The sequence below is a fragment of the Ptychodera flava genome, chromosome 6 (assembly GCF_041260155.1).
Source record: "Ptychodera flava strain L36383 chromosome 6, AS_Pfla_20210202, whole genome shotgun sequence".
Classification (NCBI taxonomy): Eukaryota; Metazoa; Hemichordata; class Enteropneusta; family Ptychoderidae; genus Ptychodera; species Ptychodera flava.
Genome location: NC_091933.1, coordinates 20,614,874 through 20,642,482, shown reverse-complemented (window position 1 = coordinate 20,642,482; position 27,609 = coordinate 20,614,874). Strand labels below are relative to the sequence as shown.

Sequence of the window (27,609 nt, the reverse complement as noted above, 5' to 3'; positions counted from 1 at the left end):
GCTTATTCTCGTGCGAAAAATTTTGTGTGTCAATGATATAGCGAGACCGTACCATCAGTTGACAGGCGCCAGGCCTATGCGTGCAGGACCAGGAGTGAACATGGCTGGTGTAGCGAAGACAGAAGCCTCAACGACGTCTACAGGTAGGCACGGTTACTTCAACACCGCGGTTTCACTCCTGATGGTTGATGGGTGGAATGTAAGCTAGGCATATCTATCTCTTGCCCGATTTCCAACATCAAAGTAGAACACAGAATATGATGGTTGCCGGATATCCATTGGATCCGGAAGAGGGTTGAAGCGAACACGTAGAAATAACTGCCTATCGTAGGATAGTTCACTGTTTACAAGAATGCATTGCATAGCTTTGCATTGGCACTCGTCAGCCGGGCAATTTTTCCCCTTCGCAATCAGACTGCAAATATGTAGTCTCCCAAACATATACAACTTTCTTCGCAGAGCAAGTGTGCCGACGGCCGACCCGGTACGTGTACACACAAGCATGAAGGGTGTGTACAGTGTAACAGTGAGTGATATGTGTGCAAACCAATTAGCACTGATCTTTATAGGTGTTAATTATCGTTTACATGGTACAGTTTCGGTATTTGGTTCCACGAATATATATGGTATTTTCGTTTTACACGGATTAATCTGCGCGAGAAGCTACAGTTTTGTCACCAGGGATCGTACTTTTTCCGGCTCTTACGTCCGCGTACGTTATCTATCCACATCGAAGAAATCCTCTTCAGCCGCGCGTTCCAACATTTTTCTCGATTTTGAGTACGACTATGCACTAAGGTCCAATGAGTCTGTTTTCTCACGTCCATAACACCATGGATGTAAAAAACAGAAGGTTCCCAGACACTTCGCACCAAAACCACTTCGCACCATACCATCTCGTCCCATACCATTTCGCACCAAAACCACTTCGCACCAAACAACCTCGTACCAAAACCACTTCGCCCCAAAAGTCATGTCCCCCAAACCACTTTGCCCGAAACTTATCGCTAACTGAAAGCTGAAAATAACCACCTTCCTGTCATCCTGGGACTGAAATCTTGAAAGTGTACGCATTTCGCGAAATTGACATCGAGCAATTCCGCGCACGGCACCTGAGTTATAGCATTTGCGTGTTTCTTTTTTCTTATTCAATCGTTTATGGTTTCATGCAACAATAAATGGTTCGTGGTAGCCAAATGTCCTATACATTAATGCTTCCAAGTTGTTGGCAAAAACAACCTTATGATACGTCGTAACATCGTTGTTTCAGGACGAGTTGACGGTACTATACTTTGGGCGAAGTGGTTTTAGTACGATGTGGTACTTGGGGCGAAGTGGGGTTGGGCGAAGTAGTACTTGGGACGAGGTGGTTTTGGTACGAAATGGTTTTGGGACGAAGTTGTGTGGGGCGAACTGGTTTGGTGCGAAGTGTCTGGACCCCAAACAGAACACACAACCATGTACACGCGTAGCGGCGTATTGTTACACCATAGGTCTATTTTCAATAAACCGGTACTGAGTCAAACAAATCGAGACTATGAAAGTCTTTGCCAACATGAAATACCTTAGAATTCCGAGTTTTCCCCAACTCTCTTGATACCGACATAGCCAAGTTGTTTCACTCTGAAACAAAGGTTACCTTACATTGTGACCCCTCCGAGTCTCTATTACCAATCCGACCTTGATATTGCCAATTATATTGTGCGAATGGTAATGCTATGGCAACCAGTGACCTACGATATGGACCGATGTTTCCAGAGGACGTGGAAGTACCAATATTATGGCAGAGACCACAGTCCCTCCACATAGACTCTAGGGTGTAGCAAGAGGGAACTACATCCTTGCAAAGATGAACATATGCACCAGTGTAAACTGAGCTAGGTGTGGATCATTATCGAAGTGAAGAAAACCACAAACTCATCATACGTGAATTCTCACAGATAGACAAAGACCACTATAGGGGAAAAGTGCTTGACTAGAGCGAGAAACTGACGCTTTCTCGCAATCGGTGAGAATCTGTTCTTATTCTCACTGCTGTCGGTGAGAAAATTTTAATCTCCACTGGAGATTGGTGAGAAATGCACTCCTTGGCGAGAATCAAGTGTGAGAACAAATTCTCACCGATGAGAATGGAAATTCTCACTAAGTACAGCGAGAATTGAAATTCACTCGCGAGAATCATCAAGACTCGCCGTTCATTGGCGAGAATCATAAAGACTCTGAAAGGCGAGTCTTGATGATTCTCGCCAGTGAATTTCAATTCTCGCTGTACTTAGTGAGAATTTCCATTCTCACCAGTGAGAATTTATTCTCACACTTGATTCTCGCCAAGGAGTGCATTTCTCACCAATCTCCAGTGGAGATTAAAATTTTCTCACCGACAGCGGTGAGAATAAGAACAGATTCTCACCGATTGTGAGAAAGCGTCAGTTTCTCGCTCTAGTCACGCACTTTTTCCCTATAGTGGACGTTTGCTCCAGTGAGCCTTTCTTCTCTCGGATCAAGCTTGAAAAGAGTATTCATTAACCTATGAACTATTAGGACACAGAAGGTTGGTTTACGTAATGCAATAAAAATACTGGCAAATGGGAAAATGAAAACAGTGACCATGAGACGTCCTTGTAAATACACTGATTTCTCAGTCAGAAGTCCCAACCATGGAGGTAGTAGCCATGTCCCAACATACCATTTGTAACAGCCATTGATACATCATTCGAGACATAGTTAAACAAATTTATTATAGCACTCAGTAGCTTATCATTTCAATGATGTACTTTTTAAATCCAGGATGCACTGTGATTTCAAACTGCAGGTAGATTTACCCAACACTCCTAACCTAATTGTTTCATTTTGCTGTAGATAGTGTTCTTAAATTCCATGAGAGTGGAGATTAAGGATTACTGGCAGAAACAGCTGTTGCCAACATGCTGTTACATATTAGCCACACAGCCTGAGGATTATTCTGCTAAAATGATATGTAATCTAGGATTTTGCTCATATACAGCATACCAACCTGTGCAGTACATTTAGTACTTTCATCGAAATGGTCTGTCTCAATAAAAAATTTCACTTTTAATGCATCTGTAAAAACTGTTTGAAGTAGCATTTTAATAGTTCAATTTATATCACGTGAACATACACACACACTCACATGCTCAGAGTTTAATGTGAATGGGCTGGTAAAATAGCTGTACAGTGGAAATATGTTTTGTATATTAAAGCATAGACAGTACAGAAACTATTATCTACATGTATGATTAAAATCAGAACCAGTCAGTTGAACTTCTGAAATGGATAGTGTACATGTACATGATACATGATGGATTTCGAAGGACACTCTTTACGATAATATTTATCACAAAAATTGAAACTCAAAAAATTTGTCTCACCCAAGTAAACATTACTGTCTATCAATAAAGTTATACCAAGTCAGACGACTCGGCATCTTGGAACCAAACACTGTATTTACCCCAATTTGCCAATAGTTTCAATTCACCTTGGACTCCATTCTTTGAGTAACAGAGATATTGATTATTCAACTTTCAAAACACAGTGACGATATATTTTCCTGTATAATTTACAAATTAGACTTCTGAATTTGGGCATTTGTTTTTTCAACATCTGCCAAGAAGCTCATTTGTTTCTGTTACAGCAAGTTTTTTATAGGATATTTGATATGGTAATTGCTATATTTGAGACTTGCTATCACGGTAGAATTTCCACGCAAAATCATCCACATTATCCGTACCTGTTCAAACAGCTTATCAAAACAGCCTGATCTGCTCATATTGGCCCAAATTCAAACGCTGTTTGAATTTAATATACCAAAGTTCCTTCTGCTCAGCCTGTGTGTATACCTCCTGTGTGTTAGAGATCCCATTTGTGCAACTTAAGGTGACCTTCTCAAATATGTATAGGCAGCCATGTCTGGCTTAATTCTCCCCAAAGTATCAGGTTCGCTGTGCTTATACAGTCAAAATGATGCTAAAGAAAATGGAAATCGAACAGCTGGTGAAAATACAGAGGGGCAATCGTCTCGTTCAACCTATCTTCCTGTAAACATACAAAATATTCAAAGATATGTCGGTTAATTTAACCATTGTTGTCGCTCGCAACCTATGTTGTGAACTGAAATGGATAAGTAAATCAGTGAATGTTGTAAATTTCGAGAAGAATTGCGGTTTCAATCGTATTAAAGCATGAACAAATTTCAATTCAGTCATAATTTACCTTTTAATGTCAATGAAATTCTACACTGTACTAATTTGCATGTACTCATGTACTCACCTGGTAATTACTCCATTCTCTTTCTATACCTCTCCTTGTGTCTGTATTGTTATTTAAGTTCACGTCAATTAACCAATCTTGTATGTTTATTAACCATATCTAATTAATGCACTGTTTTTCTCTCTCTTTTTTTTGTGTGTGTGTTTTCCACCCCTTCGTGATGATCTCTGTTGTCTTGTCAAATTTACAACATCATTGCTATGACCAGCAACCATCAGCTTGGGCCATGATGTGAAAGACCCAGTGACCTCCTCGGTCACAGCTCAACAAGAAGGTTGGTACAATAAAGTTTCTGAAACCTCAAGTCATAGTTTTGATCCTAATTCCTAATGCATGTGTTGTTTTGTTGTTTCATGATAACCTTGCAACAGTTCATATTTTGTGTATTGTATACTAATGATTTGTCGTCATAATTCCCTTTTTAATTCCTTACATTAAACTGTTGCAAGGTCTCCTTCTTAATCCCAACTTTTTAATTCACATCCCAACTTTATAATTCACATGCATGCTTTTCAGGTGTTTTTTGAGTGATAGATGAGGCTATATATACATACCGGTACTCAGTTTGAGGTATAGTGCTTAAAGGGGCTGGGTCTTTATCAGCTTCTAAAATCACATTAAACAGTCAATGCCAACAACCACTGATGAGAGAACCAGAGATTTAGGACTGCCCCTTTAACAAGATCAAGTACAGTAGATTGACAGGGATAATGACTGCAATCCATCACAGTTTTTTTATTCATTCATGATGCAAAAAGAAGTAGGATATTTTGTTCATTCTCACTTTAGACAAAGAATTGCATGGTTTTAGAACATTAGGAAAGTGACTAGAGAAGGTAAGGTGGCATTTTCGCTGTAGTCTTATATCATTGTCAGGGTCAAGATGAAGTACAGAGCTCAGAAAATGGCCAAGGAGCATGGCTAAGTGTAGCATAAGTCAGCTTACTGCCCTTCTCAAAACTAAGAGAATTTCCACTTTGCCTATAAATTGATTGACTCAATGTAACAGAGAAGGTAAGTTCTCATAGTTGCCTGCTCAAATGTCTTGTAATTGTTTTTTCACAAATTCTCTAAACTGACATAACAATCAATGGCTGATTTGTGCCACTTCTCAATGCTACCCTGCGTCAGACATTCCTGGTAACTTTCCGTCTTGTATGTGTAAGTCAAGGACAAGTCATCGTTGGTTGGTTGTCAGGATACAAATATGCACATTGGATCAACAAGCAGCTCAATATGGAATCATTAATTTGGTTTAGCAGCAGGGGAGGCACACATCATGAATCATGAGGCAGTAATGAGTATATTAGGCCATGTCAAGTTGAACCAGATATGCATGGCAAATTTAATAATGGTGTAAATGATATCGAACTTCAACCTCCTCAGACCATGGCACCTTATTTTTGGTCATGCTGTTTGCAATGATCTCTGAAACAGTGATGTGTCTGTTCACTAAAAAGCTGTAAATGAAAAATTTGTCCTAAAACGTAAAATTTTGGACTGCAGTTTCTTCTACAGTTCCAAAGGGTCATAATTAGTATCTTTATATGCTATCTGTTCAACATTTATGTAGAAATGTTTGGCCATATTTAAGTATTTCAATATATGCAATATAACAGCAGTTTGCTAAAATCTGAGTGGGATTAGAGTTGCTGGAAGGGACAGTGATATTTAGGTTATCATTATACTTTTGTAGTCATGGTTATGGTGACAACATGTTGATTTATGGTTATGGCAAGGATGGAGAAAATTATATAGCCGGCAGTCAGCAAAAAAATATCTTGCTGACAGCTAAAATTTACTAGCTGTGAAAATTATGAGGTTAATGTGATATTGGGGACATTTTGCACAAATTTGATGTGTTCATACACTACTTGTAACTGCCTATAAGTTTATTTTTGCCACCTGAAACCAAATTTTTGTACATAGTTTTACCTTGTTATCGACCACCAGTGAGTTACCTACAAATTTACAGGTGCTTTCTCAATCTTATTTGGCTTAAGGTGGTTGGAAAGGCTATTTTTGCACAAATTCTTTTCTCAGAGTTAATGTCAAGTTTCAAAGGTTAGAATCAAGATATGTAGTTCAAATTTTCAGGATAACTCCCTTAGTTAATATTCTCTCCAAAGAATATGAAAATTGTATATTTGCAGCCATAATTTTGAAATATGACACCAGTAAATATTAAAATTTAATTTTTCATATTTTTTTTACATATTTGTATTTAATAATAATTGGATAGTATCAATATTACCAAATTAGTTATAAATATGTTGACACTATTTATTGTAAGATTTGTACGGCAGGATTTGTAAATAAAATTTGTTTTTAAGATTTTACATGGGTTTATATATCAAAAAATTATTAAAAATTCTTTCAAATTTCAAAATGTGATTTTTCAAACACTACTTCAAATACAGGAAATTGTGCCGTACAAATCTTATCTGTAACCTTGTTAATAGGCTGTAAAAATTTCATGTCCATATCTCATTTCAAAATTGGATTAAATTGGTATACAATTATGTAGGAAAAACTGTTATTCTGTCAAAAATGTTGAAAACAAGCCATATTTGCACCCCTCTTTTGAAGTCATAGAGCAGTTTTTTTGGTTAATCTCACTTTTGACACCTCTTTGACACTCAAAGAATCTAAAAATGCATTTACAATAGCAGTCACTCACTCTGAATGCCAGCACCACCTTGTCAAACTTTCCTGAAAAACAGCAAATAATGACTTTCCCTTTTCAAACATTTTATTAACAGCTAGGGGACCTCTACCATAGTTAATACACTAAGGACTCCCCAACTTCTTCTTATTTGGTCATTTCAGAAGTTTTAACAGGCTATAACTCTGCGATGCCTTTGTGCCCAAATGTCTAGTTTTTTTTATTCCACAGAGAATGTTGACTACTTTTATATTTTAATAGTTTTGTTGAAATTTATAACTGACGCTCTAGCCTTTCCAACCACATTTGGCTTAAAGGCAAAACTTTTGCCATGTAACTTTACATAAATCTTTCCACCTTTCACTGATAGCCAATTTTTCATACCGGTAAATTTGATAGTGTGACACAAAGAGATTTTTGTCAAACACTTCAAATTTTGGACAGACAGTTTCATGCAATAAGTCTACTCAGCAGTGTTTCCTCTGCCTGCTTTCGAACAACCGAGTTTTGTGAAGAAATTTGCCCCTGGATTTGCCACTTAAAAGTTGCCACTTCCAAATGTAAATACTGACTATTTATAACTCCAATTGCCAATGTTGAGGTGACAACTATGTGTAACTTGGAACAATTGCCATCTACAACTGTATTTAACTCTATAGTCAGAGACAATGAACTGATCACAATGCACAAAATGAAATATTTACATGTAGCTTGATTATGTGTCAATGCTAATTAGCCACCCAAAGCTTGTATTATGTTGGACCCATTTCCAACAGAACTCTTAAATGTAATGAATTGATGGCTCGAGTTACTTGTAAAATCATTGGCAGGTCGTTTCTCTCTGGTGAATTTCCAGATTCATGCAAATCAAATGGTACGTCCACTGCTTGAAAAGGCAAATCTGGATCCAAGCATTGTGAACAATTTAATTTGTATGGCCCTGTGTCAAATTTTTCATTTCTTTCAAAGCTCATGGAGCACAGACTTTCTGAACAATTGAATGCATACTTATGTCATCACAATCTGTCTGTGGAACATCGATCAGTATATCCAGCAGGGTAGAGTACAGAAACTGCTCTCCTAGGGTGAAGACGCAGAGATTGTATACCAATACTGATTTTACTTGATCTATCTGCTGCCTTCAACACGATTGACCATACATTTTGTAGTTTGTTCCATAGAGTGCGCCACATGTTTTGATATTTCAGGAACTGTGCAATTGGTTCAATTTGTATTTGTTGGGTCGCATGCAGTCTGTCTATGTTTAGTAAGTTGTGTCAAAAGCACAGTTTCTGGATTGCGGTGCCCCTCAAGGTTCAATCCTTGGACCGATTCTTTTCAGTATAATGTACATGGCACCACGAGATGACATTGTGACTATGGTAGATATGGGCTGAAATGTATGATGTATGCTGATCACACCCGATCTCATATCATTCGTGAAGGCGATCCAGCTCCCATCGACGTAATCGAGTCTTGGGTGGAGGATATCTGACGATGGATGTGAGATAATATGCTGGTTCTCAATGACAGGAAGACTGAAATTGTACATTTCTCATCTAAATGGAAAGGTGTTGGCCTGGTAACTCGCTGTGATGTATGGATCGGTGATGTCACCGCACCTCCTTTGAACACAGTTCGTAATCTTAGTATCACCATGGATATATCCGATAGCATGTCTGCTCATGTTGTGATAAATGTAAATCAGCCTCTCAGGTGTTGTTGACAGTTGGATAAATTTGTAATATCTTGGATCAAAGGACTAATGTGTTCATGCTGGCATCATATCTCGTGTAGATTATTATATGTTACACTGTACATCTTCATTTTTAGCTCATATTTGGTATGTATATAAATACCAAAAAGAGCTTATATGGTGGGTCGGTTGCGTCTGTATGCATGTATGTATGTGCGGATGTATATCCGTCACACGCAAAGGCTCCCAAACCGCCGCACCTACCATTACAGTATTTAGTGTACAGGTAGACCCAGGGGTTGAGATGTGATGTTGTTCCAATTAACATGTCAGTGTCAAAAATATGCAAATGAGGTAAGAAAAGGGAAATCCTGCAAATGTGCAGGAATGGTGGCATGGCAGTGACTGAAACAGGCTGCTCCACTGACCTGGAGTCATTTCTTGTCATTGTTCATGAACTGATACATATTGGCAGACCTGCTGAAACCATGAAGGACTGTGTTGAAACATTCCGCAGATATCTCAGAGATGCCTGGAGCGATTTCATTCAAACTTTGCACAAGGATAGAACCTTACCCCATACAGATGCACGTCGATTTGTTTCACAATGGGATCAAATTTGGCCGTGTTAGAGGACTTTTTAGTTTTCACCTCCATAGACTCCCATGTACCTAAGGCAGTCTCCATAGACTCCCATGTATAAGGCAGTCCATAGACTCCCGTGTATAAGGCCAAGAAAAATAAAAATTTAGTTTCTCATCATATTCATATTGCAAAAAGGATGCAGTGACAGTTTTTAGTCCCCACGGATGAAGTCCAGGGGGCTTATAGATTGGGTCATGTCCGTCCGTATATATATATATATTATATATATATATATATAATATATATATATATATATGTCCATAACTCAGTAACCACAAGTGCTACACCCTTCATATATGGTATGATGGGACAGCTTATGATGCCACATATTGTACCTCATTAATTATGCACATATCTAATTTTGAGCGAGCCAATAGAGCTAGAGGTCTGATTTTTAGCTCCCATAGCCATATGAATATATGGCAATGGAAGCTATTCTTATAGGCTAGGAAAATGTCTGTATGTCTGTATGTCTGTATGTCTGTATGTCTGTCCGTCAACATCAAAAACTCCAAAACCGCTGCACATTTCATCTTGATATTTGGTGTGTACATGGATGATGGGCTGTAGATGAGATTTTGTTCAAATGAAGTTGTCATTGCCAAAAATATGCAAATTAGTGCCAAAAAAGGCGTTTTTGGTAAAAAATCTCCTTCTTCATAACCGCTGGTCAGACAGCTTTGATATTTGGTATACAGGTCCCTAGGGATAACCCAACTTGGATTTGTTCAAATTGTGATGAAATATGCAAATCTGTATTTTTAAGGAATTTTTTTGTCATTTTTGGTCAAAAATTTATTTTATCAAAACCGCTTGTCTGACAGCTTTAATATTTGGTATACAGGTCCCTAGGGATAGCCCAACGTGGATTTGTTCAAATTGTAATGAAATAAGCAATCTGTATTTTTAAGGAATTTTTTGTCATTTTTGGTCAAAAATTTATTTCATCAAAACCGCTCGTCTGACAGCTTTGATATTTGGTATACAGGTCCCTAGGGATAGCCCAACTTGGATTTGTTCAAATTGTGATGAAATAAGCAAATCTGTATTTTTAAGGAATTTTTTTGTCATTTTTGGTCAAAAATTATTTCATCAAAACCGCTCGTCTGACAGCTTTGATATTTGGTATACAGGTTCCTACAGATAAACTAAATATGATATACAGAATATATGATGAAATCTGCAATTTTGTATTTTTGGTGCAATTTTTGCCATTTTTGGTCAAAAAATGTGTTTCTCAAAAACTACTTGTCTGATGCCTTTGATATTTGGTATACAGGTTCCTGGGGGTTCTCTTAGTGTGATATAGTGAAATTTGATGAAATCTTCAATTTTTGTATTTTTGGGTCAGTTTTTGCCGTTTTTGGTCAAAATATTTGTTTTTCAAAAGTTACTCATGTGATAGCTTTGATATTTGGTATACATTTTTATACATAATTATGATGAAATCATCAATTTTGTATTTTTGCAGCTAATTTTGCCATTTTAGGTCAGGCCATCCTGAAATGAGCTATCAAAGATCTCAACCTTCTTCATCAATACATATGTCACAAAACGTTGCTCTCTTCATAACACAGCAGAGCTCTGTCGACCATTGGGTCGTTTGTTAGCTCCCATAGCCATATGTATATATGTTTACAAGTTTACATTTATTGAAAATCTCAATAGCCACTGAGCAGATTAGATGAAAAATTAGCATGTAAGTACTTTGGGCTGACCTGAAATGATTGTGCACATCTTGGGTCAGTATCATAGACTTGTTATTTTTCATGAATTTTTTGTAATTTTCTCCCATTTTTGGTCAAAAAATCTTCTTCTCTGAAACCACAAGTCTGATTGATTTGAAACTTGGTATGGAAGTGCATAGGAGTGACCTTTCTCAAATCTGGGCAAATCGTGGTGAAATTTGCATATTTGCATTTTTTGGCTATTTTTTTCATTTTTGATCAAAATTTTTTTTAACTCTGAAACCACACGTCTGATTGAGTTGAAACTTAGTGTAGAGGTTTTTAAGGGTGACGTCAGTAAGATTTGATCAAATTCTGGTGAAATTTGTATAATTTTATTTTATTGGGGGAATTGTTTCTATTTGTGATAAAAAAATCTTTTAGCTTGATTTTAGCTTGTTTTGATAACTATATGGGAGCGACCAGTGACATTGTCACTATTTTTGGTATATAGGGATAACTTAGCAGTACAATTTTTTGGACAAAATGTCACGTGACCTCGGTGACCTTTGACCTCAAATATACATATTTGTCCATAACTCAGTAACCACAAGTACTACTACCTTCATGTATGGTATGATGGGACACTCTATGATGCCACATATTGTACATCATTAATTATGCACATTTCTAATTTTGAGAGAGCCAATAGAGCTGGAGGTCTGATTTTTTGGTATATAGGGATAACTTAGCACTACAATTTTTTTGACAAAATGTCATGTGACCTCGTGACCTTTGACGCCACATAATGTACCTCATCAGTTATGCACATATCTAATTTTGAGCGAGCCAATAGAGCTAGAGGTCTGATTTTTGGTATATAGGGATAACTTAGCACTACAATTTTTTTGACAAAATGTCATGTGACCTCGGTGACCTTTGACCTCAAATATACATGTTTGTCCATAACTCAGTAACCACAAGTGCTACACCCTTCATATATAGTATGATGGGACACCTTATGACGCCACAAATTGTACCTCATTAATTTTTTTGACAAAATGTCATGTGACCTTTGTGACCTTTGACCTCAAATATACATATTTGTCCATAACTCAGTAACCACAAGTGCTACACCCTTCATATGTGGTATGATGGGACACCTTATTACGCCACATATTGTACTATATTAATTATGTGCATATCTAATTTTGAGTGAGTCAATAGAGCTAGAGGACTGATTGTTTGTATATAGGGATAACTTAGCACTACAATTTTCTGGACAGAATGTCACGTGACCTCAATGACCTTTGACCTCAAATATACATATTTGTCCATAACTCAGTAACCACAAGTGGTACACCCTTCATATATGGTATGATGGGAGACCTTATGATGCTTCATACTGTACCTCTTTAATTATGTGTATATCTAATTCTGAGCAAACATATAGAGCTGGATGTCTGTCATACATATGCACATAGATTTGTTCTGTGATACGATCCAATAAGGCCGCCATGTGGCCATTTTATTACAATTTTTTCATGTCCTGAACTACAGCTCAGACATGTATCAAGCGAATTTATTCAAAAGTATTTTTATCACAGACCTAATGAAGAGGACTCTATCCTCTCTGCGGACCTGTAATCAAAGTACTACCCATTAACAAGTGGGGACTGTGTCATCAACGATGACTTGTTAGAGTCTGTTTCCTTGATCATCAATACAGTAATTGCTAAATTTAGTAAACTATCGGGAGTAACTTTACCTCAGTGAAGTTAAATTTGGTTAGAGAGCCATGATATTTTACCAGTAGTTGCTGGTACCCGTTTTCATGTCTTCTGGTGTTTGCACTTGACTCTGTGTGAATATCATATGGAGATCAAATAATAACTGCCGGTAGTTGACCTGCTTTCATCACAGTTTTAGCAACTCTATGTTCAATGCAGGTTGAAATGTTTAACAAAAATTCCAAATCTAAAATTGCAGACAAGATTATGCATACTATAATCACCCCATGAATCGAACCAATAACATGAGAATCATATTACCTTTGAAAGAATTACATGTAACTGCCGGTCCAGTAGTAAATTAAGATAATCTATTTTTATTACCATCATCATCTCCAAATTCAGCTTGCATAATAGAAATTGGTCTCGGAAAAATATGTGTAATTATTAGAGTTTTGTTATCCATATTAAACCGTTTTGATAAAATTCAGTTTATGGGCACAGAGTACATGTACCAGTTGTTCTGTAAATATTCCATCAGCATATCTGTACCAGAGGTAATTATGTGCTTTTTCCTACAGATTTATAGTTGCAGAAATCCTAGCATGCATGTACACTCATGTATACATAGGGAACCCAGACATTTGGTTGTTGTGTTACTGTTGTTTATATTGTTGTTTATGTTTATACTAGTTTTGTTGTTATTGTTCTTGTTCTTGTGGACCAATAAAATTGAATGATCATAACTACTGTGTTGTTGTTGTTTCAAGTAATATTTTTGTCCCAATGCAACTCTCTCCCACATACACTCTTCCTTTATGTTGGGAGAGAGTGGCATTGGGTCAAATATTATGATAGGATCCTTGTAGTGTTACTTGTGACATTATGTTTGAAACAACAACAACACAGTAGTTATGTTTGTCGAATTTTACTGGCCAACAACAACAATAATACGACTAATATAAGCATAAACAACAATACAAACAACAGCAACAACAACAACCAGATTTCTGGGTTCCCTTTGATGTACACAGTGTCCACACATTTACAGTATAAGCACACAGCAAGTTTCAAAATTTTACCGAACATACTTAGCAAAATATTTTAAGAAGAACATGCAATCAAGGCTGAGGCGTATCGCCACGATGACAGATACTACCTTAATTTGAAACCAGAATGCTTGCCAAGTGCCCTTGTAAACCAGCGAGTGGGAATATGTCTTGCAATATCAGGGTATGAGAAAGCTGATTTGTGGCCTTGTTTGATGAATTCGAAACCTAAAGATGAAGCATCAGTGAAATTTGGTTGAAGGTCATTTTCGCAATTTAACAAGACCACAAGCTACCTGCTGCTTTTCATGAGAATACCGAGCAAATGTTTGAAATTTTAAATGGTAATGTAATATTTGATAAGTAACTATTTTAATATCATATTTTGAATCATTTGTTTCCAATGGTGCCTTATAGATGACATCCCAGCAGTACCACATCAAGCAGGGACTTTTAATTTCCAATAAAAAGTAATATGACCCCGTGTTTTTGTAACACCGATCCCAAGCTTATCAGTTTACATTTGTTGTCTTCTCTCTAGATTGGTTCATTGTCCACAAGCTTATGGCTAACGATAAGATGATCTAAAGAAACAATCCTCCGCCATGATCAGATTTCTCATCACAATAGTGTCAAGCGCATATAATTTGGTGATGAAGTATTTGTTGATAGGTGATCAGAAGATTGTTGTGTTTTGGCCACCTTATTATCATATGTCCAAATGGTGAAGAAATTTGGATATCTAATATTTGGGCCCAGCTTTGTTATTGTTTTCTCAAAACCATCATATTTTTTCAGAACTACTGTGTAATAGCTTTCAAAGATTATTCATAGGTTCATGCAATTTGGACTTGTCAAAGTTATTATTTAATTTGCAGGTGTAAATTTTTAGGACAGTTTCCTTAATTTTTTGGTCAAACCATCATATGTGTACATGTATCTTTCATAAATGCTAGTCCTACACCTTTCAAATTTAGTTTACAGTTTCCTAGGGCTTATTGCTTTCTGTTTCCTGCCAATGATGATGAAATTTGCACAATACTTTCTATTTCCAGTAAAAAGTCTAGACATACTACTCGTGTCAGTTACGTCTATATTTTGTTTTAGGTGCTGATGACTTTTTAAGTTCCAGAAAAAAATCTTGTTGCTTACATATTATATTCTTTTATCATCATCATAGACATAACGCGGGGGCCATGAAAGCGTTGTGTTGATAACGTTACTTGCAATACATTATATAGTCTGTTTAATGAAATAAAATCTGTGTGATAATGATGCCTTAATTGGTTGCATTTCATGTCTGTATCAGTTGTGTAATAAAGTTACTTACTATTTGTATTTCTTACGTGAATTACTCATTGAAACTTTAACGCATTGGGGGATCAAATCTTGGCTGTTACTTGAAACATACAAGGAGAAAAGCGGACAGTCGAAAAGATTGAAACTTTTGACAAAACACAACAAATACACCGGTGTGATCAAAGCAGTTTGTTGACTTCTCCTGGAGGAAAACTTACACTTTTCAATATCAGGGAAAAGTGTCCTCTTTCCTCATATGAATGCTACATGTATGTACAGCTTTTAGCTGACTGTAGAGAGACAAATCTAACTCTGGGAACAGTTGGACTTTACCCCAGAAATCCACAGACTCTTCAATTAATTGTTATTTTGCTGACAGATGTTGCAGAGAAAGATGCAGTCACATGTGGAATGGTATCATGGCAACCATTTCAACAGCTGCATCAAATTCTCCATGAAAATACCATGAAATCTGAATGGAAGTATTTCAACAATGAGTAATTTCAACAAGTAACCATCATGGCTAGGCTGTGAGATGATGTAGAGAAATTCTAAAAGTACATTTTGGCTGTCATAAAAGTGAAATGCAACTTGAGAGAGTATACCATATTACTCTTCCTTTAAAACCTAACAAAGTTTTTTTTCATTTGCCATTATTATTGGTACATTGCTTCACCATCATTCTCTTTTCAATTTAATATTTCCAAATCATTCTAATAAAATTATCATCATAGGAAAACTCTAGGAATATTTTGAATTTGATCTGCAAAAAACAGAGCTTATCAATGGTTTTCAGTTGTCTACTGTTTGTTTAGATTCATTAATTTTATATCTCATGTTTCAAAAGACCCTTGTTCCAGTCCGTCCTATTTATTTATTGCAGTTAGTTTTACACATTTTCTTTTCGCAAAGTTTATCATTTTGGGTGAAAAATCTTGTATCAAATGACCTGTAAAATTGATTTCAGCTTTTTAATGGGGTATTTTATTTTGATTTTAATAATCATATATTGATCAAATTTGCATGGTTGGAATCAAGCAGTTATTCATTTTGTGTATTTGGTGATAAGCAAACAAACTACATGTTCCTTTACAGTTTGTTTATGTAGGCATAGTAACAGGTAAAGCATACATGCTTCTCTAGTTCATAACGTTTAAATGAAAAAAGCGGATTATTTTGTATAGAAAGTGAAATCTGTCAGACAACACTGGAATATCAATAATATATAGTGTATGGAGTTTCTAGACTTTGTACAGACTACATACGGTTAGTTTTCAATTACAGTACAACAGTCCATATGGTTGCTAGACATACGGTACAGCATTGTACAAATATACAGAACAAACCTGAGTTTGGAACCACTAAAGTGTAGTGTTGTTGCTGAAATGACTGTATACCATGAGCTGCAGTGTTTGTGCAAGTATGGCATGCCTTACACTGGCCCCAGTCACATGGTTTTTCTGTTAAAGCTGCAGTTTACATCAGGCCATCGCATTCTCCCTATGATCTATGCAACAGCCTGTCACCTATAGACAAAGGGTACTGATTCAATTTTGCAATCACGTATAGTACATGTACCTCACTCCTACCAACACAGCAGTCAGCGGAATTTGATTCCTTTAATTTACTCTACCTTTATATGGGCAAGTCTAGGCATGTCACTACTTTCATATAGTGTGGTTCAGTCACGGTGTTTATTGGCAGATTATTGTGTACCTGCTGCGTTATTTTGTTGGCATGACTACAGCATGGCAGCAGAACTGTGTGGCTCAACAGGATTGCAAGAAGGGTTTAATACCTGAATAGGGAAAAGGAAATCCACAGTGGCCATTGACTGTAGCAAGCTGAGGACATCAACACTTTAGGAAACAATGCAGTGGGCAAGATTATTTTGAAGTTCAGGCAGTTATGAAAATAAGTAAATTCATAATAAATCGAATGAAATTGTTTTGAATTTTTCAAAAAAACAAGCTAACTCTGAAGTATTTTCCATTATTCGATAGTATTTTCAATGGAGTCAAAACACTTGTAATTACTTAATTTCAGTGGTTATGATCCACACACACATATGCTCCCCTCTTCCACTGTCATGTTAATGCACAAACTTACACACCTTTAATACAGTGTAATCTTTCACATCTCTCAAAGGGAAATAATGCTTTGGGATGAATTTCAGCAGAGTCTAGTAAAAATCTAAATCTCTTCATGAATGAGGATAAGTCTATCACCCTGTCTAGACATCTGCCTACTCTTAGGTATTATCTGGGCTACTTTGAATAACACGACAGGAGCAAAGGTCTTGTGATGACAGATACATGTACAATGGTATTTCATTGACTGCATTAGGAATAACACGCCCATTGTTATGAAAGCAAGGTACCATTGATGGCTCTTCCATATCCCCTGACCTTTGACCTGAAAACAAACCTCTCCAGTTGTGCAGGGGGCACTTCACTTCCTGTACTCGTGGCTGGTTTTAAACTCTGAAGCACACAGGTTGCTCCGTGTGAAATATTTCATAAAACTGTGGATAGATTGTCACCTGTTTAAATTTGAGAACAGATTGCTTGTGTAGCAGAAACATTTGCCGTGAATGAAGGTCACCTTATTGATTTGTGCAGCTGTATCTGTCCTCTATATGCAAATTTTATCACTCCCTCTCTGAACATTATCATGATTATGGTTGGATTTGTTGACAAACAGTGTGTAATTTTACTACAATGGAACCATATGGCCATTAGCCGATGATACCGTCTGCCATACAGTGTGGATATACATGTACATAGGCCAAGCCACATGTACAGTACTAATGGTGGTTCGGAATACACTGTGTCTGCCATGGATACATGGGCATTGTTCTCACTTTTTCTGGCGTAACTATTACTGGTATTGCGGTAGGTTAAATATAGATCTAGCCCTTTGTAAATTGCCTTTGATATCTATTACATGTGTCTCTGTTGGTAATTGATGTAGTTTGTCATAGGAACTTTTATAATCAATTGTCAAACATAATTACGGCAGCACTAGCAGTCACATTTATGTTCTTTTTGTGAAATCCGAGAGAAGTTTGTACAGGTGTTACCACAGGACGATTTTAATCCGTTGAATTATGAGTAAGTTATTATATTTACTACTAGCTTTCTTTTAAATTTGGATGTCCCAAAACAATGTAAGTCGCCTATTTTTTCATCATTTTCTTCTCCTTTTGTCACAGGTTCATCGAATTTGAAGTACATCAGCCTCGTGATACTAGTAGTTCAAAATGCATCGCTCATTCTGGTCATGCGCTACACGAGGACTGTCAAGGGGGATATGTACTTTTCTACAACGGCCGTGGTCATGACAGAATTGTTCAAGCTCCTCACCTGTCTGCTTATTATTTTCTACCAATGTCATTTCCATCTCAAGAACTATGTGGAATTTCTCTACAAAAGTATCATAGGCCAGCCGATAGACACCCTGAAGCTGTCCATTCCAGCGTTGGCTTACACAGTCCAGAACAACCTCTTATACATTGCAATATCAAACCTGAGTGCAGCAACCTTCCAGGTGAGAATTCGTAACTGGCTTTATTTTAGGCTGATTTTTTAATCCTTTTTGTCCATGCTGGCCTTCCTGTTACTTTTCGATCAATGTGAAGAATTTATACTATGAAATGAATAATTTTATAATATGCATATGTTATTGGTTTTTTGGGGGATGAGGTCTGCAAAAATTTACATTCCCTTTCCGAAAACACAAATTCCAAAGATAATGGGTCCAACTTGTATTGAACTGAAAAGAATTAGCCATTAGAGGGTGTATAAAATTTCATTTCCTAAAACCCTCTCGTGAATGTAAAAAATACTACCCTGGAGCGAAAAGGTCTGCTGTCTACTGAGAACTGTAAATAGACACGTACATACACCACCCCAAGCTGGGTGGGGATTGCATCAGCACATTGACACATGTACATGTACATACTCATCAACCTTCTCAAGCTCAGGGTCACATATCCAATTACCCATGATACAGTTTTGAGATATTTTCTCCAGAAGGTTGTTCAGCTTTCCTGATTAATTTTGGTGATAAAAACTCTGAGGCCCATCAACCTTATAGAGGCAACTGTTGCCATGGAAGTAGGTGATAGGCCAGCCATATCACCCATTTTAGTACCACAGTGACCAATTCAATTCAAAGCATTACTGAAATAAGGTACTGAAATAACTGGTTATTTCAGAGATATTTCATCCATGTAGGAGTTTCAAATCTGTTAATAAACGGTAGTAGGGTTTACATGTTTGGACAACGTTATGTGCTTCAAACATGTACTCCAGTGCCTTAGCGGTGCACTTATAAGTATCATGCAGTGTTTTTACTATATTTTAGAATGAATTTGTGGCCGTAGCTTTTTGTAGTGAGATACCCCGACTGATTTTGCAGGGTGTCTCATCAAATATTTACTGTATCTTCTCTATCAAACTGTAAATCCTTTGTGCATCGGCATGTTTTTTTTTATCAATTTTTCCACACACAAAAAAAATCATGAGTTTCAGATATCAAATTTCAGGTGTTGGTATGGTAGCCTTGGTGAGAACGTCAAAGATTTCAAATTGTGACCAGTAGGTTGAGTTTGTAGCTTGTGATGAACCCATGAGTTTCTTGACCAGCAGTGGATTCTATGACCTCAACGTGGTCCAACAGAATTCAAGCAGAAAAAAAAGAAAAGATAGTGTTATTACATGTACTAAGATTTTGAAAAACCTAAGGTAGTGGTCTTCATAAGATATCACAGGAATTTAAGAGAGAGAGTGGAAAGAAGTAGTGTTCTTTTTCCAGTCTTTCCTTAACCATTGCAATCCAATGGGAAATAAGGAGCCATAACGTTACTTTAGTATATTGAGAAAGCAGGTGAACATTTGATTTGCCATTCTTGGAAAAGAACATGTTACATGTTCATATGTATGAGGTGGGGTTTTTTAACACGATGGGAATTACATCATGATAAGTATCAAATAGCCACTACATCACATCCTATGTAATAATCTAGCTAATAAACTATGAAGATTTTATTTTCTAAAATTTGACACTGAGATACAAATTTCTGAAACGAGGCTATCATTTTGCTGTCTCGTTTTCAAGAATTTTCAAATCTGTGATAGGATAACATAAAATCTGCATGCTGAAAAGCTTCTAGAAATGTGCTTTTTGCCCAGAGGTACCTGTATGTAAAACTGAAATGATACCCCTCCCCCTACCCAAAAAATAAAAACCAGGGAGACAGAGAAAATGAACAAACTATTCAATGCAATGTAGAATTGAAAGTGTTTCAGGCTAATAACACCAACTATCAAAGCTTTGAAGAGAAGTGATCAAAAAATTGAAAATGTCAGAAGACTGAATATTACAGCCATGTTAATTGCTCTTTTGAAACTACTAGCAAAAACAGCTAGGAATATTGGGGGGGTAATATGCTTTGAATGCTAAATCTGCAAATTTTAGCAAATGCATGTTAGTTTTCTGACCACCCATAATATCTAATGGTTCTTCCCTAATTCACAGACAAGGAGAAATTGTCTGTGCCTAATCACAGTTGCTGCTGTCAATACACTTCATATTTATTTTCAAATTCAGGTCAAAAATGGTGACGTTCTGGGTTTAGTTTAACGCCACCTTTATCATGCTTACAGTAGACATGTATACCTTACTTGCAAGTGGAGATAAAAGGACTAACACTTTGATCAGAATCCTTTGAAAGGCCACGAAAATTATCATATTACAAAATTTGTTTGTCAGAATCTATATGCACAATGTATGAAAACCTCGAGTGAGGTAAGTTGTGAAATGTGATCTGAGTAATATACATGTATCGTTCTATCACCACGGTGTTCATTTCTATATCTCCCCAATAATCTGTGTGTCTGTATCAGTGGTCCACATCGTCATGCAGAGAATGCGACTCCAGATGAAAAAGAACCATGGATCAAAATTCAGTGTGCTGGGAACATGTCCTTTTTACTTTTGATACATGTTGTGTGATGAACTCTCACTGTCATTGTACTTTGGCATCACCAGGTTGGTTGTTGGAGATGTATGTTTATCAAATAATTTTATTGTGATCATAGGTTGACACACTGTATAAAACCCAAATGTAGCACTGTTTATGGGTATTGGCCTCCATAAAACAGATGATAACTTGTTAACTTCTGCGGTATAATTCTCTCTTTTTTTTTTCTCAGGTGACTTATCAACTGAAGATTTTAACCACCGCCCTGTTCAGTGTCATCATGCTGCGGCGGAGTTTGAGTGCGGTGCAGTGGATATCTCTCTGTATACTCTTTAGTGGAGTGGCTCTAGTGCAAGTGCAGCCAACTGACCCGGCAAGCCAACACACGGAGAAAGGCACCGAACACCTACATCAAAACCCTTTGCTGGGGCTCCTTGCAGTGATTCTATCCTGCATGTCGTCGGGCTTTGCCGGTGTGTACTTTGAAAAAATTCTCAAAGGTTCGTCGGCGTCGATATGGTTGAGGAACATTCAGCTGGGCCTGTACGGCACCATAATCGGCTTGATTGGAATGTGGATGAAAGACGGAGAGAAGGTGCAGGAAAAGGGTTTCTTTTTCGGCTATACAAACCTCGTCTGGTTTGTCATCTGCTGGCAATCCTTCGGCGGACTCATGGTGGCAGTTGTCGTTAAATACGCCGACAACATCCTCAAAGGTTTTGCAACGTCCGCTGCAATTATCATATCAACGATATGCGCTGTATATTTCTTTGATTTCCGCCTCAACTTTCAGTTTACTCTTGGAGCTGCCCTGGTCATACTGGCAGTCTATTTATACAGTCGCCCCAGGGCCAGCATACAGAGCCTTCCTCAGCAAAGCATTGACAAGAAGCTGTCCATGGACTACGTGAACGAAGTTCAAAAGGCTTTCCAAGATGATAAATAGGCTTTATTGGTCTAACGACAAAAAAGCCTCCTACTCAATATTTGGTGAATCTTGCATTTGTACTTAAGAAACTGAGGAGAAATCTATATATACAGTATGAATCTTATCTTTTCTGTCATATTTCTTCCTTATATTGCTTTTGCCTTATGCTCTGTTGCCTTTTTTTTTATACATAATTTTCTGCCTGATTTTGGTTTCCATGTAAGAACTATCATTTATTGTCTAATCCTTGAAGCATGTGGAATTTTTATTGTATTCAGCTTGTAAATTCCCAGAGATTCTGGGGAAGGGTAATTGGAAATGCACTGAAAGATCGTATTCAATGTAAACACTGTATCCAAGGTACGTTGGCGATAGATGAAAGTTAAAACATGTTTGTCATGATGTACATCGTAAAATTTAAATGTTGCAGCTATGTTGACAGGATGCATCCAGATATAGTGCATGAAATGCATTTTTTGTAAACAAGAAAGTCGCAGAGAAGCAGTTCAACTACCCCTTCCCTTTAAGTCTACTGTTTTGACAACTGAATTTATGTCAGATAGAAATTCAATTGTCAACAACTCAAATTTAACATTTAGAATTGATTTTCGTATATGCTGCATTGTGCGCACTGGGCAGAAAAATCTATTTTGTGTCCCATACTGTATCTTCTGGATGCAGGTCATTTATTTTCACTTGCAAACTTTTTTCCTGAAAATTCAACAAAGAAACCAGGAATGCTAAAGGCACCAACTTTAACGTGGCAAATTTCAGTGTGTCAGATTAACAAACTTAAAAAAAAATTTTCAGTACATTTTAGTTTTGTCAGGTTTCCAGAAAAAAAAACTATTTTTGTGTTTAGTTATACTCTAATTTTTGTTTACTGAATCGGATGTAGATTTTAAGGGGACGTTTTTCTACATGGCTAGTGTATTTATTTTATTTGAGATTCTGCCGGTATACTTTTCTCAGAAACTTTTTGACTTTATTTATGCTATACTGTAGTGCATCCATATCAGTAATAAGTTTTATACACCTGTCACACAATTTTGTTTATATCTTCAAAACTTAACTTTGGAAGGTCTTGCCTTTTGGATGCATGAAATTCACTGAATCACCTTTCAGAACATGTCGTTCAATGTTTGCATTGAAGACAGTTTAATGTAGTTGAATGTAGTCATAAGCCATATAGAAGCACCTTACATTGTACATGCTGGTTCAGAGTGTATGTTGATACACTGAAACAGGCAAATTTTAGCATGGAAGAGGGTATTCACAACACCAGAATTTGTTGAGATGTGATTGGCTGCCTCTGAGAGCTCAAATAAAGATAAGTCATATTGATTGAAACACCAGCATGTGGGGTCATGGATCATGAAAGCTGCCAAGACTCCAACCTTCCAGACGTTGAAGGACAGTTCTGAAAACTAGTGAGAGGTCCTACTCAGATCAATAGTATTGTGTTAATGTCAGGCGCTATTCCTTCCAAAGGGCAAGATGTTACTTTAATCACAGTCCCCCACACAGTGTGTGTGGAGGGTCTAGTACTTGTATACCGGGTAGTCTTTATTACATGCCTCGACGTTAGTGCAAATAAGTGCATTGATTTGAATAGGAATATCCGGGGAATTAGCGTGTGTGTGAACGATGTACCCGGTCCGGTGAAGCCCTTTTACATTTTCGACGTCAAAGTAGATGCTTAAAGGGACAAAGTCGCCCATTTTTCATGAATTTTGTTTGATACGAAATACTATTTATATTGTTTGACATGTTGAAAGGCACTGAATGAATGGGTGACCATGCATATATTTGACGCCAGCTTTAGACAAATTAAAGCTCCATAAGCTGTATCTTTTGGCGATTTTTTAAGAACTTTTGTTTTGTGGTTTCCCTACACTTTCTGCATTGAATCCCTAAACTGTAATTTCATGCCAAGTATGTAGCATATCAACACAACCTATATGAGTATAATCTCCACTGTTATTGTTGAAATTGTATTCAAGTCCGGACTAGAATTCATATATGTAAACAAACAATGATCACTACACACATACAAGCTGCGTTGACAAAAAGAATACTCGAAATTTCAGCATGACAAACGGATTAGGGTCAGACACGGCAGTTGGTATGCAGAAGTAGAATATTGAAAAACTTGCCAGAAGTTACAGCTTATGTCCCTTTAAATGACACCATCGTGAAAAAGGATTAATGGTCATGACCATATATTCAATCTCGCGTTGGTTTCATGTATCGTGTCTAAAACTGGGGTCGACTATATGCATGGTCACCCATTCATTCAGTATCTTTCAACATGCCAAACAATATAAACAGTGTCTTGTATCAAACAAAATTCATGACAAATGGGCGACTTTGTCCCTTTAACACTAGACGTAAAACATCAATTCATGCACTGCTATTTTGACTTTTGTTAAAATCTGTTTGATGTTGGTCATTACACATGTAACTATAAAGTGCCATAAAGCAGTAACTTTGAAAGGCATGTAACAACAAGGTTATTGCCTGAATACATGGGTTTATCTGCCCTCACAGCAGGAGACAATTTGCCCTCCTGGTGTCAGGCAAATTGTCACCTGCTCTCGGGCACATAAACCCATGTATTCAGGCAATAATATATAATACGTAAGGCAGAGAAGGGTCACTTGCCAGTGTATATAATTATCATCAACAATTTTGGGTTGGGCCACACTAATCTATAGAAGTCAATGTGCAATGTTGGCATTAAATGCAATATTTGATTTCCAAAGGGCGTTCTTTACCTGTTTCAGAATGTGCTTAGAGCTTTTAAGGGGCAGAATTCGGAATGATTAAAATGTTGTACGGTTCTGTGTTAGTCTGCATGTATTTTGCAGATAGCAACACAGTTTTAAACAGTTGAAGGGTTAGGGGAAAATGATAAAGGGAAATGTTTTTCATAACCTCATTTTGTGAAAAACAAGAATTTGTTTTCTGGCTGGATTGGAGCTACATTGAGGTTGATATCATCTTGCTTGTCAAATATTTTGTAAAAATTTCTAGGAATTCATATAAGGATAAAGATTTTGACAATTCCGGGAGTTTGTGCATGTTGTTGATAGAGATCAGGCTTCAGTTTTCCTATCCAAAGTACATGTATGTGCAAATCTGTGAAAACTTTCATTTTCACTGTGTTCATCACGTAAGTGCATTAATATTTCTACACACATAGTTGGTACAAATCAAGATCAAAAGGCCAAGAGCTGTAAATTTTGATAATATTTTGACTATTTTTATGCACTGGTATGTCAATTGCAATACTCAGTGTTCAGTTTGTCAACTCAGTGTCTGTAAGTGTAAAATTCACATTCATGATTTACATTTGAACTCTTGTCTTGACCAGAATTTACTTGTCAACAATAACATTGTGGTCTACACGTGTACAGGCTGAATTAACAAACTGAATACTGTGTATCTCAATTTGTGATTAGAACAAAAATAGTCAAATTTTCAAAAGTTACTTATGGAAGAAGGAGACACACCGAGTCAGTTTTCTTAACTTGTGACTTGTAACGTATCAATCATTTGAACACGTTTTCATTAGCACTCTTTATAGCTGACTGAGTTATATGTCAACTCGTGTATAGACACTTATGCTTGAATTTTGAAACTTTGTCCAAAAGATAAATTTCACAAGTTCCAAGAAGTCACAAACAGTTGGTTTTCTTAATTAAAAATGTGACACAATTTCTTGGTATTAGAAGATCATGTCCTGAGCGATACATGGACATCTTTCCAGCAGATGTGAATGAACATTAATTTGTATCTATGCTGACAGCGTCAAGAGGTTGCCCTGTGATGGGAAAGATAAAGAGTACGCAATGTGGTTTAAAAAACAAACCAAACACATCAAAAGAAAAGCAACAGATGCTATAGCTATCAGCGAAAACCTTTGCAATAGTCTCTCATAACCAAGGGAATATTAGTACAAGACTCTGGTATGTCAGTATCACTTCTCTGCTAATGTTTAAAAGACTGGAAATGCATCCAGTGAAAGCCTAGACAAGCTGCTTTTGTCGTTGGAACAAAATTAATAATAAAAGTGCTGTTTCAGTTTCAGGCAAATTTTACTTTTTTTTTTCTGGCTCTTTTAGGTTTGATGTATTCCAAGCAACCTTCGAACTTTGGTGTTGAACTTTGACATGCAAATATTCACAAACTTGCCTTCAATTTTCAAAGAGAAGGCCATTTTTGCATCAACCCAGGGTTTCAATAATCCTGTTGTATAGAGAAAAAGTACGATGCTTCATTATTCTTTCTGTTTGATTTTTAAGCTTAAGTTTATGCCTTTGTATTTATTCATTCATCGGTACTATATTGTGTTGCCAGTACATTATTATATTTTTTCGGCCACACCTCTTGGTACTTAAAAGATTCATTATTTTCCATTGGGTTATATCAAATGTGTCTTTTAGAAGGGCATTTCACAACACGCTGACAAACAGATGGTGTAATTTAAAGAAATCTTGCAAGACATCCTTTATTGGACAATTATTTTAGAACGGAATACATGTGATAGACATGATCTGTAAACAACTCTTAGTTATTTCAAGTATATTTTTCTCCTTTTTGGCAGACATATTTTCACGCAGTATTTGGGGACTCCTTGCTTGACTCCCATGACACATGCTGTAACGTATTGATGTGTTCAAATGATGCATATGGAAACATAAATTTAGAAGAGCTGATTGAGTGAGTGAGTCGGCTTTGCTTTGATGATAGAAATATGCACATACATGAACTGTTCTTTTTAAGAATTTGTAAGCTGCCAGAGATATCAACTTCAGGGTAGGTTTTTAAATGTAAATGATGATCCTTGCATACCAACATTATTGAATATGTATATTTTTTTCCAAAGATCAAGAGAAAATGTAATTATGATAGTAATGCTGCTTTAAAGGTTATTAAGCCCAGTGACACAACTTTATGAGACTTTCCCTTCCATATGCTGTGAATGGGGAAAAGAATTGGCCACTAGGTGGCGCTGATCAAAACTGAGGTAGTACAGCTGCAGGATATCACTGCGTGGAAAAGATTACTTTGTGAAGTCCATGCAAGAGAACACAGAACAGCTGTATCTTCACTTTTCATGTATGTTTTTTATAAAAACCAAAAATTCTCTCTCAACTCCATTTCTGTAAAATAACCACTCTCATTGATGTTTCGAGTGTCACCATGCAAGACGGATTTTGTATCATCCATATTTTACCTGTACCTGCCTAAGTATGGACCTTTGTGCAAATATCAAAGACTTTCTCTCTTTTTTGACTTGTGCATGGTGGAGTCAAATGGTACTTTTTACCTCCTGGTAGGTGGAACAAATAAAATATACCGTAAAGTTTTTTGGTATAAATAGTGTGAAGGTACTTTTTTAACCCCCAGTTTCACAAAAGTGCAGTAAAGTCGACCGCAAACTTGCAGTGTTGTTGAAAGGTGACTGTGCTTTTACAGTAAGAGATAACAAACAAATTCTGCTTGTTCTATCATATACGTATGCTTATCCATCTGTTATTAATAATTCATGGTATTCAGAAAGGGCTTTGCTATCATATTTCGAGGTACACCTAACTGACAAAGTGCTGTCTCTAGTGGTCTCATCAGAGAAGACTCTGTGCTACTGTTTT

At 36.8% G+C, this 27,609-nt stretch overlaps 1 protein-coding gene across 3 annotated transcripts; it reads left to right on the top strand.

The window, feature by feature from the left end:
• On the top strand, positions 1 to 22,789 carry LOC139135109 (UDP-galactose translocator-like). Of its 3 annotated transcripts, XM_070702350.1 has the most exons (4): positions 4 to 143; positions 4,496 to 4,561; positions 18,253 to 18,587; positions 21,257 to 22,789. In XM_070702350.1, exons 1-4 carry the CDS (start codon positions 77 to 79, stop codon positions 21,968 to 21,970), a joined length of 1,182 nt encoding a protein of 393 aa, XP_070558451.1. In that variant the 5' UTR covers positions 4 to 76; the 3' UTR covers positions 21,971 to 22,789. The 3 variants fall into 3 exon arrangements, with proteins under 3 accessions (XP_070558453.1, XP_070558451.1, XP_070558452.1); XM_070702352.1 differs by lacking the exon at positions 4,496 to 4,561 and having other exon boundaries at positions 1 to 143; positions 21,257 to 22,787; XM_070702351.1 differs by lacking the exons at positions 4 to 143; positions 4,496 to 4,561 and adding an exon at positions 17,497 to 17,932.
• The last annotated feature ends 4,820 nt before the right edge of the window (positions 22,790 to 27,609 follow it).

Bases quoted from the DNA above. Each gene is read 5' to 3' on its own strand.
- LOC139135109 (XM_070702350.1), top strand. From the start codon at position 77: ATGCGTGCAGGACCAGGAGTGAACATGGCTGGTGTAGCGAAGACAGAA. The intron at 4,562-18,252 runs GTTGGTACAATA...CTTTTGTCACAG, and splicing joins GGTCACAGCTCAACAAGAAG to GTTCATCGAATTTGAAGTAC. The intron at 18,588-21,256 runs GTGAGAATTCGT...TTTTTTTCTCAG, and splicing joins TGAGTGCAGCAACCTTCCAG to GTGACTTATCAACTGAAGAT.